The sequence below is a fragment of the Bubalus kerabau genome, chromosome 11 (assembly GCF_029407905.1).
Source record: "Bubalus kerabau isolate K-KA32 ecotype Philippines breed swamp buffalo chromosome 11, PCC_UOA_SB_1v2, whole genome shotgun sequence".
Classification (NCBI taxonomy): domain Eukaryota; kingdom Metazoa; phylum Chordata; class Mammalia; order Artiodactyla; family Bovidae; genus Bubalus; species Bubalus kerabau.
The window spans coordinates 77,388,747-77,402,472 of record NC_073634.1 but is presented as its reverse complement, the minus strand read 5'-3'; the positions used below and the strand labels follow the sequence as shown (position 1 = coordinate 77,402,472).

General features: G+C 37.6%; 1 protein-coding gene across 10 annotated transcripts in view; it reads left to right on the top strand.

Annotated features, from left to right (window-relative positions):
* Nucleotides 1-13,726, top strand: part of NCOA1 (nuclear receptor coactivator 1) — a 220,552-nt gene that overhangs the window by 132,681 nt on the left and 74,145 nt on the right. For all 10 annotated transcript variants that reach the window (XM_055540777.1, XM_055540779.1, XM_055540780.1 and 7 more), the window contains 2 exons: nucleotides 4,122-4,219; nucleotides 11,860-12,037. In XM_055540777.1, the coding sequence (XP_055396752.1) occupies nucleotides 4,122-4,219; nucleotides 11,860-12,037 (276 nt within the window). The remainder of the gene's footprint in view (nucleotides 1-4,121; nucleotides 4,220-11,859; nucleotides 12,038-13,726) is intronic.

Sequence of the window (13,726 nt, the reverse complement as noted above, 5' to 3'; positions counted from 1 at the left end):
AGGATAACGTGTTGAAAGACAATTTGAAGAAATCCCTTAGAAAGTAAGATAAAAAAGCAAGAGAAAGATAATGGGTAGAACATATTAGTCCCAGGGGAAAAAAAAAAAAAAAAAACAGGCCAACTAGAAGGGAAGAAATTATAAGAAGTAATAACAAAAACAAAAAAATTCTCAGAATTAGAGGCTATGGGTTTCCAGATGGAAAGCATACATGTCATGTGCAGCACAATGACTAAAAAAGAAAGAAGAAGACCTCACACCAATACACGATTTCCAGACACCCGAGAGAAAAAACAAGAGAAAGGAAAAAAACAGACACATACTGGGTTACTTTCAGAAGGATCCAGATTTCTAAATAACAACACTGAAAATGAGGATCCTGAACCTAAAATTATGCGTTCATCCAAATGAAGTATGGGTACAAGATAAAGACAATTTTCAGACAATTAAAGCCTCAAAAATGTTATCTCCTAGGTACTTTTTTTTTCAGAAATATCTATCAAGGGCTTCCCAGGCAATTCAGTGGTTAAGGCTCTACTTCCAATGCAGGGAGTGTGGGCTCAATCCCTGGTCAGGAAACTAAGATCCCACATGCTGCATGGTGCAGCCAAAAAATAAAAATTAAAAAGAAATATCTATCAAGACCAAGGTAGCAAACCAAGAAAGAAAGGCATTGGATCTTAACCCAGGGAAACCGTGGAATCATAACAGAAGAAAGGTAAAAGGAAACCAAGGGTTACAGTTGAGCAGCAGACTAAGGAAGTAGCCAGTCCCAGTTGGAGGAGGCAGACAGAGGGCTCCAGGAGGAGTATTTCCATGGGGAAAAAACTGGGACTCATAGAAATATATGATGACTGAGCAAATTGAGAGGAACTTTTCAGTCTGGTGGAGAGTTTAGAGATGAGTCAGACTTCACAGAAAAACTAAAACATAAAACATGAGAACTGTAAATTATAGTACATACCTTGACTCATTTATGGACTGTATATAGCCATAGTAACATAGATATTAAATACTGACTGCTCTAAAAATTATTGTAACTATATTAGGAGGATGGAAAGAGGGAAAGTGTGTGTCCAGTCTAGATGGTTGATGTAAGTAAATTATGATCACACGTTAATAGATTGTCTAACATGGACACAATCAGGATATAGCAAATAATCATGTTATTGAAAAATAAAGAATGTATTAGTTAGGATACAGGCAAGGCTGTTATAAGAGACCCAATGTACAGTGGCTTTAACAAGATAGTCTAGGTGTGTGTCAGAGGTTCAGATTCCTTCCATCTCTTGGGCTGTGCCGCTCCTAGGGTATTGCCCTTACCCATGTCAAACACGGCTCACCTGTGCACGTCCCAGACAACAAGAAGGGGAAAGAAAACTGGAAGGTATGCTTCTTTGTCTTTAAGGACAAGACTCAGAAATTGTGTGTCACTTCTGTTCACATGCCTTAGGCTGGTCGATATAGCCACTTCTAGCCACTCCTGGCTTAAGTTTTGCCTAAAATTTTATGTTTTACTTTTCATGCATAGTTACTTAATGTACTTGGCTTTGAAAGTTTATATTCTTTTGGAATTGTTTCTTTTAAAAAACAACAACAACAACAAAAAACCTGTCTTAATGTTACACATACATGAAATGATGAAGGAAGTGTATCTTAGAACTAGATGAGAAACTCCCATGCTATAATAATTTAAAAATAAATAAGCCAATTAAATGAAGTTGCTTAGTCGTGTCCCACTCTTTGCAACCCCATGGACTGTAGCCTGCCAGGCTCCTCCGTCCATGGGATTCTCCAGGCAAGAATACTGGAGTGGGTTGCCATTTCCTTCTCCAGGGAATCTTCCCGACCGAGGGATTGAACACAGGTCTCCTGCATTGCAGGCAGACGCTTTACCCTCTGAGCCACCAGGGAAACCCAATTAATAAATGGGCAAAGGCTCTGGATAGAAATTTCTCTAAAGAAAACATACAAATGACCAATAGGCACAGGAAAAACATACTCAATATTATTAGCCATCAGAAAAATACAAATCAAAACCACAATACAAATACCAGTTTACATTGCTAGGGTGGCTACAGTCAAAAAGACATAGCAACAAGTGTTGGTAAGGATGGAAGAAGTTGGAACCCTCATACAGTGCTGGTAAGAGTGTAAAATTGTGCATCCACTTTGGAAAACATTCTAGTAGTTTCTCAAAATATTAAAAAGGTAGAGTAATCATATAGCCCAGCAAGTCCACTTGTAGGTATATAACAAAGAGAATTGAAAACTTACACAGAAATGTTCATAACAGCATTATTCATAGATAGCCAGTAAGTGGAAGCAAATTGTATATCTATCAACTGAACAATGGGTAAGTAAAATAAGGTATACCTGTACATTGGAATATTATTTGGCAGTAAAAAAGAGTTAAGTACTGATAAATGCTTCAACATCAATGAATCTTGAAAACATTATGCTGAGCAAAAGAAGCTAGTCACAAAGGACTACATATTTTATGATTCCATTTATATCAAATGTCCAAACTAGGCAAATCTGTAGAAATAGAAAGTAGATTGGTGGTTGTCTTGGGCTTGGGAATGTTGGGAAATGGGGAGTAACTGCTAAAGGGTGTGGGATTTCTCCTGGGGGTGATGAAAGTGTTCTAAAATTTATTGTAATGGTGGTTGCACAACTCTGTGAATTTACTAAAACCATTGAATCGTATGTTTTAAATCCCTGAACAGTGTGCTGTGTGAATCATAGCATAATAAAGCCATATTATAAATACTAAATGAGATAACGTTTTATGCCGATTAGGTTCCCCAAAATTAAAAACTGTGTTGATATCAAGTATCAACATACAGAAAAACAATAACACTTGTATGTTACTGGTAGTACAGCCTCTTTGGAGAGTAATTTGTCAAACTTAGGTAATGTTGAAAATATACAGGACCTGCGATCCAGCAATTTCACTTCTAGTATTTACCCTAAAGAAGCTGTCACAAATATGCCAAAGAGAAAATACGGAAAATAGTTTATTATAGCACTGTTCATAGTAGTCAAAAGGCCTGCCAGTAGGGGACAAGGAAGTCAACTGTGGGTTATTCATGCAGCAGTTCAAATGAATATATCAAATTTATAAGTATCAGTATAGTTAAATCTCAAACATAATATTGAGTGGAAAAATAAGTTGAAAAGGTCTGTATGTTTTTATATAAACATTAGACACAAAACTACTGTATTTGTAAGATCATACATATGTAGTTGAAGTCTGAAAACATGCTTAGAACTGCCTTCAGAACAGGTTACTTCTGGAAAGGGACAGAGGTGGAATGGTGGTAGAGCTGTAGTTCTGTTTATAGCATTTTATTTATTTAAAAAAGAAAGACCTGAAGCAAATAATGTTTACATCTGTGAAAAATGAATGATAACTGTGTGAATGTAGCTATGTCACTTTATGTAATTTTTGTAGTATTTGAAATATTTCATATTTTAAAGTGAAAAAATGAATCTCTGTATTCAGTAATACCACATTTGGTTTTTTTGGTGAGCTAACCAGTCTGATCGATTGGAAACTTTTATATAAGTATTGTTGCTACTTTAAGACAATGGTTGGACTTTCCAACATCTCCACACAAAAGAATTCCAAATTATTTAGCAGCTGTTGTTTTATCAATCAGATCATTATGACATGAAGGTGAAAGTTCATGCAGGCTCACAGAGTCATATCTTCACTCTCTCTTCAGTGGCAATTGATCAGCTCAGAAAAGGAAAAAGAAAAATATAGGAATAATTATTCTTTTACAATTTGCCCATTTTTAAAAAAACTTTTGGTGTAGACTTTTTTAAAAAAGGTTATATATTTATACCATTTTTTCTATTTGTTGGACCCTGTACTTGATAAGTCAGAAAATTCAAATTTTCCTGTTGCCACTTGTTAGTTGTAAGATTATGTCACCTTTGTGAACCTCCATTTTATCATCTATAAAACGAGTATAATTAAGATTAAACGTGAAAGTGCCTAGATAATGAGTAGATGTTATTTGAATCTGAAACCAGGTGAATTTTGTCTTCATAAACTTGACGTTGTGGAAATGAGCTCCTTTCAGATGTGACTTTTTGTTTCTTTGTTACAGAAAAATCAACAACTGATGATGAAGTACAGAAGTCAGACATCTCATCGAGCAGTCAAGGAGTGATAGAAAAGGAATCCCTGGGGCCTCTTCTTTTAGAGGTAGGTGTTCTCATTGACTCAGAAAGTGATCAGAATCTTTGTTCTAGCCAATCTGAATTTTTTCTTTATCTTCCTTACATTTTACATCCAATTAATAAATCATAAAACAAAGTAAAATTTTAAAAAACTTTTAATGATTATTTTAATTTCAGAAACTATTTTGACAGTTGTTATTATTTCAGAATCAAATGCGAGAAACAGACATGAGAAATTTTCATAAAGGCATTCTAATGGTCACATGGTAAACTAAAGAAAACTGGCTTTGCTGTTTCTTTATGGTAGTTAGGACTAATTGGGAAAATAAAACTTTTGGAATTATTTAGCTAGCTAGTGCTAATTCTACTGTGCTGTGTGCTTAGTTGCTCAGTTGTGTCCGACTCTTTGCAACTCCATGGACTGTTGCCCGCCGGCTTCTCTGTCCATAGGGATTCCCCAGGCAAGAATACTGGAGTGGGCTGCCATGCTCTCCTCCAGGGGATCTTCCCAATCCAGGGATCAAACTCAGGTCTTCCAGATTGCAGGCAGATTCTTTACTGCCTGAACCACCAGAGAAATCCAGTTCTGCTGTAGGATTTTACTTCTGAATAAGGGATGCCTCACCTTGTTACAGTAGGTGTTTTCTGACTAAGAATTTTTTAACTATTTATGTGACCATTGTAAGGGAACTTATTATTTTAACAACTCTCTGTCACACATTTAAAAAAAATGAAGAACTTTTAATCTTGAATTACTTTGTAGCTACTGTGTAATATTCACCTGTTTTTTCCTATCTAATCTTTATTCCCTCTGTTCTCAACACGGATGTTTTGTTTCCAAGCAGGTTTGTCACCTTAAGTGCTCCCTGCCATGCATGAATGTTTAAAAACATACATATGTGTGTATATATATGTGTATTCCCCACAAATTAGGCTTTTCTATCTCTCGGCCTAATTTTTTTATGTATCTATATTTATTATATACATGTACATAGCTATAAATATGTGTATTTAAATCATGCATGTATTTTTATATATATCTAAAATAAATTCTTCTTTCCTATCCCACCTCAAGGTCCTTCTTTCTGGTGACGTCTTGCTAACATTCAGACTTGTATAGGTCTCTTGATTTTCTAACTTCTTTATACACTTTTTCCTATTACCCAAGCTAATCCTCTGTTTTTGAAGTAAATAGAATTCCCTCTACCAACACCACTAATTTGAGAATATTCTCAGCATTCCCTCTTTTGTAAAACTTCTTCATAATCCTCTTTTATAAAACTATCTCTTCTTCTCTCTGGCTGCTCGTTAGCCTTATTTTCTCAGGTTTCTTTTTCTTGTAGTTCAGTTCAGTTCAGTCACTCGGTCGTGTCTGACTCTTTGAGACCCCATGGACTGCAGCACGCCAGGCTTCCCTGTCCATTACCAACTGCCAGAGCTTGCTCAAACTCATGTCCATTGAGTCGGTGATGCCATCCAACCATCTCATCCTCTCTTGTCCTGTTCTTCTCCTGCCTTCAATCTTTCCCAGCATCAGGGTCTTTTTTTATGAATCAGTTTGTCACATCAGGTAGCCAAAGTATTGGAGCTTTAGCTTCAGCATCAGTCCTTCCAACGAATACTCAGGACTGATTTCCTTTAGGATTGACTGGTTTGATCTCCTTGCAGTCCAGGGGACTCTCAAGAGTCTTCTCTAGCACCATTGTTCAAAAGCTCAGTTTTCTTTATGGTCCAACTCTCACATCCATATGTGACTACTGGAAAAACCATAGCTTTGACTCTCTTTCTTTATCTGCCTCTTCAGTGTTAGCTTTCCCCAGGTTCTTTTGGCTCTTTTCCTTTTGTTTTTTATTCTATACACATTTCCTGGACCGTTTTATCAACATCTATATCTTTGTCTATATGATGTTTTCAAATGTGTGTGTGTCTGTTAAAATACCAATGAGGGCTTTCTGATTTGAAACAGCAGACACCAATTCTGACTAAGTTAAGCAAATGTGGGCTTTTCCTCATAGCTCAGCTGGTAAAGAATCTGCCTGCAATGTGGGAGACCTAGGTTTGATCCCTGGGTTGGGAATATCCCCTTGAGAAGGGAAAGGCTATGCACTCCAGTATTCTGGCCTGGAGAATTCCATGGACTGCATAGTCCACGGGGTTGCAAAGAGTCCAACACGACTAAGCGACTTTCACTTTCACTTAACCAAATGTGAATTCATTGGGATGCTATTTTGATACACAGAACCATACTTAGAAATAAGGTGAAACTAAGGCATCTTGGTCTTCCTTGGTAGCTCAGTTGGTAAAGATTCCACATGCCATGCAAGAGACCTGGGTTCAATCCCTGGGCTGGGAAGATTGCCCTGCAGAAGGAAATGATATCCTACTCCAATATTCTTGCCTGGAAAACCCCATGGTCAGAGGAGCCTGGTGAACTACAGTCTAATGGGTTCAAAAATGATTTGGACACAACCTAGCAACTAAATCATCAAGGCATCTTAAGGAGGCTAGAAAGCAGAAACTATACAAATGGTCTTTTTGAAAGACCCCTCTGGACAGTGCCCTGCTGCCAGAATGAGTGTGTTCTAGCCATGTACATTCTGATTGTAATTCTTCTCAAGGTTCACATTTAGGGAGGAAGTTTCCCAATGGCCTGATTAAGAATCCCATGAGACTTTATTAAATGGGGAAGAAGTAACTCCTCAAAGGAAATCAGACATTCTCTGAAAGAGGAAAAGATAATTATAGTTAAAAACAAATAAGCAAAAACCAAATGATACGATATGTACCTGTAAGTCACACAGGTATATCTTTAGCCCAGATCTCTCTTCACAGCTTCCCTTTCATTATATCGTATTGCCTTTTCAGCATCTCCATCAGAAAGTTCCTCAGTCATTTCAAAATATAACATTCCTAAAGCTAAATTTATAATCGATCCCCTCATTGCCTATTTTTTTTTAAAAGTCAAAAAATTTAAAACTTGGTTTTTCCCCCCCTTGAGTCCCTTTTGTCTAGGAAAGGCACCTATCTACCAGATCCCTGAAGTCACTAGTGAAGGATCACCCCTTGTGCTTGTTTCCACAGCTGCTAGAGGTCCCCAGATGCTGTTTGTTCTGCATCTGTAGATTTCTCTTCTGTCACTTCCACTGCCATTGCCTTGATCCAGGCTCGCATTTGACCTGGAGTATCACAATAGCATTGCAGTTTGTCTGCCTACTTCCAGTCTACATGCCACACCCACTGCCAGAAGGATCTTTGTTAAAGCAGATCATGTCACTCTCCTGCTTAAAAACACTACTTTCAAAATAATCCCCATGGCTTTTTTGGGGGGAGGGGGGAGGTAATGGTGCTTTACTTTGAAGCTTTAAAAAAAATAACTTTTTATGGTTAAGTATAACACAAATACGACAAGTGTGTACAAGGTGATTTTTTTTTTAACCTCTGAGCTGTTTCCTCTGTTTGAATGTTCTTTCCACCCCTTGTCCCCCCGAGTTATTGCTCTGTGTCCTTTAGGCCTCGGCTCAGGTGTCATTGAGCCTCCTCCCAGGAAACTTTACCCACAACAGCCATTCCTTTGCCCATTTGGGATCTGTGCGTAACCTTTGTGAACGCCTCCATTGTACTACACTGTGACTATGTGTACTTGTCTTTTTCCCTCAGAGACTATAAAATTGTTGAGAATGTGTGTTTTATTCCCAGAACTTTGTCCAGTGACTGGCACTTAGTGATACTCAGGGAAGCTTGTGTAATCATTTAAAGTGAGGGCTCTGTGAGAAGCCCTGGCCAGTGCAAACCTGCGTTGAGACCCAGGGTGGTCCTCTTCAAAGGCTGATATCCTGGGAAGAGAGAAAAACTCTTCCAGCTGATGATGCTATACTGAATGGAGTGGCATTTGTTATCATCCCCTGTGTGTAGCTCAGTGTCGGCCCAGCTGTGAGAACTTGGAGAAATAGGAAGATGCCTTCCCAGCAGCATACTTGGAAATTAATTATATGCACAACACATGAGGGAAACTTGTAGAATAAGAACAAATATTAGCAGGTTATATTAATTAGATACACTTTTAGAAATTAAAATGTTTATATATTCATAGGAATAGTTCCAAAGGATTCCTTGAAATGTTACCAATCTCTTGGGAATAGGATTTTGGCAGATCTTATACTATCTACTTAATTGTCATATTTTTAAAAATTTCAAGTATATATTTTATTTTAATTTAGAAAACAAACAAACAAACAAAAAAAACACTTATCCAGCCTAGGATAGTCTGTCTGCATCTCAGGAGAAGGTCAGCAGGACATCTCTGCAGCCATGGGGTAGCCTTGGTCGACCTGTTTTCCAAGCCAGTCTTTTCTGGGGAAGCTCAAAAGAAACGTGATGCCCCAGACTTCTTAGAGGAAACGATGAGTCCATGTAACCAAGGCCAAGCAGGGACCTGGTGAAAGTTCTGTATTCCCTGTAAGGCTGACCAACTGCATATTCCAGAGGCCAGCTAGTAGAATAACTTCCCAGCTTGGCAGTGAGTTCAGGTGCAGTCAATGGGAGAGCCTGGGGAAGTCCCAGAAAGTGTGAAAATAGGAGCCTGCAGGGACTACAGACCTATTGCAAGGAAGGAGAACTTTTAAGTCCTTTGGGTTTCACAAATGCCTTAAAAATAATTGCACTGTGTAGTCCAGGTGAATCTCTGTGGACCTTGCTAGTGCTTGAGGTTTGTCTGCACACCACCCCTGTGCCCACAACTGGCCAGTCTTCAGAGTGGGCAGAGATGACCCCAAGAGTGGGTCTCAGTCTCTCCCAGCCCCGCTGCAGACAAAGGGTAATAACTTCCGGACCTAGAGACAGATATGGAGAGTGAAAAAAGCAAGGGAGAAGCTGACTGACTGAAGTTAGACAGGGTCGCTAGGGAGGCAGTGTCCTAGAAGGACACCCTGAAAGCTAGATACAAAAATAAGAAAGTGGTGATTTGGAAGCTGGGTAGTGTGTCCCTTGGAAATGATCACCATGAAACAGCCAAGTTTTTTTACTTGCCTGCTTTGTATATCAGTCCTGTTTCTTGCTCTGAGATACTTTGTTGTACCTGTGCATGCGTGTGTGCTCAGTTGTGTCCAATTCTCTGTGACCCCTTGGACCATAGGCCTCCAGGCTCCTCTCTCCATGGAATTTTTCAGGCAAGAATTCTGGAGTGGGTTGGCATTTCCTCTTCCAGGGGATCTTTCTTCAATCCTTTTGACCCAGGTATCGAACCTGTGTCTTCTGCACTGCCTGCATTGGTAGGCAGGTTCTTTATCACTGTGCCTTCTGCGAAGCCCAGACTGTTTTTTATTAAACTCTTTTAAGAGGCCAAAAAGAAAAAAAAAAAAGTTAAATTATATTTACACTGATTCAGTTAATGGCTATGAACATCTAAAAAAATCTTTTAGATCTTCTAAGAAAATGATATGTTTGTATTTCAGTTATCCCTATTTTCACATAAACTTTAAGAAAAAATACATATATTGATCACCTGTTATGATCTACTCTGATCTAATCTATAGCTACTCTGACTTTAAGAAAACAATTGGATATGAGAGTGCCTTCTTGTGCTCATCTAAATCCAAAATAGATTAGTGAAAGGTTTGTCTAGTGTTGAGGTTTTTAGATTATTAATCACATCCCTTTCCTCTTCACCTTATGAACTAAGTGAAAAATAGTCACAACAGTCAGGTGGAGTAAATCTAGTTTTATTTCTTTTTGTTCTTGTTAAAGAAGATATTAGCAGTATTTTTCATGAGAACAATGCTGTGCTTCATTGTTTTTTAAAATCTTGATTGAATGCTTTGGAAGGCAGTGATTTTAAGATGTAGTTTGAAGTTCAGTTTATTTGAATATTTGGCTTAAAAAATCACCTGAAAATTCAAGACACCTCATAAAAATGAGATAGATATAAATGGAAAAATGTATCATTGGATGAGTTTCTGAGTCACGTTACTCATTTTGAAATCCTGCCTACCAATTATGTAAGTTTTTCTTCAAATTTCATTTTTTTTTTGGCCGCACTCTGCAGCTTGAGGCATCTTCATCGAGGCTTGAACCCAGGCCCCAGCAGTGAAAGTGCTGAGTCTTAACCACTGGACCGCCAAGGAATTCCCTAAATTCCATTTTTTAAAAAAATCTCAAATAGTGATTCTCCAAATTAATCAGAAGGTGTTGCCTTTTCCTTTTTTAAGAAATGGGTTTTTAAAGCCCACCAAACCTGGAAGATTTTTGAGCAGTGAAAAGGTTTTGTTTCTAAATGTTTAAACTGAGAAGATAATTTTTGTAAGTGATTTATATCATTTTCAGCAACAAAATGATAACTGTGGTAACATTTCAAAACATGCGTTTTCACATACTGTCTCTATAATGTGTCTTTTTGAAAGCAGTTTATTTTCATTGTTAAAATTTCATCTTTACCCTGAAGGAACAAAATTAAGTGTGTATATTATTTGGAAAATACCTGCTGGGTAGGGTATTATCATTACCACGCATCATCATAGAAAAGGTCAGCAAACTTGGGACACTTACCTTTTTTAAAAAAAGAAAAATGAGTAGCTCATCAACATTGTTAGCTTTGTTAAGTCTTTTGGCACAAATCAAACCAGCAAATCATGTGTGATACCAAGGGTAGTTACGTCTTGTTACAAAATTGTGTAAATGTTCTGCTTTTTAAAGGACTTGTTTTTGTTGCTTTTGTACATTCTATAGCAAGTAAACTGCAACATGTTGCAATAAACAGAAGGATTATAAATAAGGTACCACTGTCATCTTCTCCATTCTGGATCCTCTCTTAGATTCTGATACGGACTGAGTGAGGCACCAGGGTGTTGATATGTTAATAAAGCTTAATATCTTCCTTATGTTTTAGATTTTACTATAAATAGAGATTCTGACTTTTTTGCCGCACCTCTGTGGATATTACGTTCCCCTTGGGGCATGTACATCTTCTTTTGGAGCTCCTGGGCTGCATCTCTGTGCATAGAAAGCCCTCTGTGACTTGGCTCCTGTCCACCTCTCCAGACTCACTGCGTGTCTTGTGCCATGTGCTCCAGCAGCTCCAAACTGCTTTTCTGTTCCATTATGTTCCATGCTCTCTCCTCTGCCTAGAATGTTCTTCCCTCATTCCTCTTCCCCTCCTCTGCTGTGCCTTTTATAACTCAGGTCAGGGCCTGTAAGGAGCCTTTCTCTTCCTCCCACCTTGACCCCAAATAAGCATCCTTCTTTATACTCACAGAATAGTCTGTGTTTGTCTTTCATACTGCATTTCTCACTGGCATTTTATTAGGCTTATGTCTCTCCACTGTACCACAGGTTCCTTGAGGGTAGACACCAGGTCTTAACCCACAGTTTAGAGATGTTAATGACTGAATGGGTCAGTCATTTACTTCACATTACTGCCATAAAATTTCTTTCTAAGGAAGAAGTTTGACATATTTGTTCATGCCTACATGAAACATAAGTGTACAGTCTGTTTTAAAATCCTGTTCCCTCCACAGAGAACAGGCAATATTAAATCTTCTATTCAGTACCCTTTTTTTAAAACTTGACACATACTTCCAATCCGTTTTTCAATAGAGAAACATATTTGAGTATTTTTCTTGTCTCTTTTAACCTCATAACCTCTTAATCCTTTTTTTTTTTCCTTCTTTACAGGCTTTGGATGGATTTTTCTTTGTTGTGAACTGTGAAGGGAGGATTGTATTTGTGTCAGAAAATGTGACCAGCTACTTGGGTTACAATCAGGAGGAATTAATGAATACCAGTGTCTACAGCATACTGCATGTGGGTGATCATGCAGAATTTGTGAAGAATCTGCTACCAAAATCACTAGGTAAAAGGAATGTGTTTTTTTAAAAGAATATGAGCTCTCTATAGCTTCCCCTCAGTAAAGTATAATTATTATTATGTTTATAATATATGGTATTATTCTATGTCATACATACTTTAAATATTTTAAAATTTAATTTCAGCCTGAGATTAAATATGAAGGAGGAACATCATCAAATAGCTGATAGAGAACATTCCTTTTATCCTCTTCCTCTAGATGTTGCCATAATTCTGTGACAGAGTTAGGAAGCAGAACAGTTAGTCGTCTTACCACAAGAAGCTTCTGCTTGGAATACCTTTTGTTTTGAATTTTAATTATGTCTAAGGAAGAGACAAATGTATGTAATTTATCCCACCACCTTGCTCAGAGAAAAGAAAAAAGGAAGGAGGGAGGAAAGAATACTGTTCATATTACATACTTATTAAAATGAACATTTTTTGATGTAAGTGGTTTCAACTCACGGGTTCCAGGCATGGTTGGAGTTCCATCTAATGGTTGGATAGGCTGTTCAGTGCCAGAGGAGGCTAGCTGAGAGGATAGATAGACTTCCAGCCTGTGTTCTGTTCACTAAGCTATGTACCTGCTCCTTAACCTGTAGGCACTCCAGAAGTTGGGAGGAGAGTCTTGGCTAGAAATCCTGTATAACTAAATCAAACATGAAATAAAATGTTATCCATAGCTCTTTATTTTCTGTGTTGTTCACTTGATGAAATGGAAGTGTTATTTCTTCTTTGAAAAGATAGTATATGTTTACTGGGAGCCTGAAATGATTGTTACTGTTAAAATCACTAGTTTCAAGGGGTTATCAAGGGGTCTTAATGTGGAGTCTGAGTGACTTGAGAGATAATATAGTGGATTCCTTTATTTTAAAGATGAGGCAAAGATTAAGTTATTAACCCAAACCTCACAACTAGTTCGAAGAACCAAGACTCCTTACTCCAGTATAGGTTTGTTTCCGTGATTTCCTCTAACTGTTGTAGAGTGATGAGATAGTAAAAAAGAAGGAGATTCAACAGCGAGGCTATGGTAAGAAAACTGTTGGGAATGGTGAGAGAACACCCTGAAAAACCCTGTCTGTCACCATGGCTTGAATATAATATTGTAACTGGGAAGTAGTGACTCGCTACACAGTGATTCTCACTTGACATGTATAAATATCTGCTCTACAATGGAATTCAGTTTTCTTACACTGAATCCAGTAACATTTCTGTTTTAGCAATCATTTTAATGAAGTAAAATGATTATCTGCTATATTTAAGGCATTGTAGCATGCAGATTGTGCAAATAAAATAAAGAGCAAGAAAAAATGATGTAAAAAAACCAAGGTTGGTCTCTGTCTATTCTAAATATTTTTTTTGAGTGACAGGCTCATTTGAAAAACTTTGATTCCTCCAACCAGAAGGAGGAACATACAACATACTCTGAAGCCATCCCTTAAGTATACATGCCTTCCAGGTTAAAATTCTCACTTAGTAACAGACCTATGATTGTCAATCTTTTTTTTTTTCCAATGCCAGAGTATAGCAGGAAGCAAGTGAAAAAGCTTATTAACTAACTGCTGTAAAATTCTGAGCAAAAAAGCAAGAAGCTATTAATTTTTAATTTTGTCTTTGTCTGTTAACGAATTAGGGTATTTGTAAGGCCTTATCTTTGAGGGTGGAAATCCTATACAGTTTCTTGCAAGTTTTACAT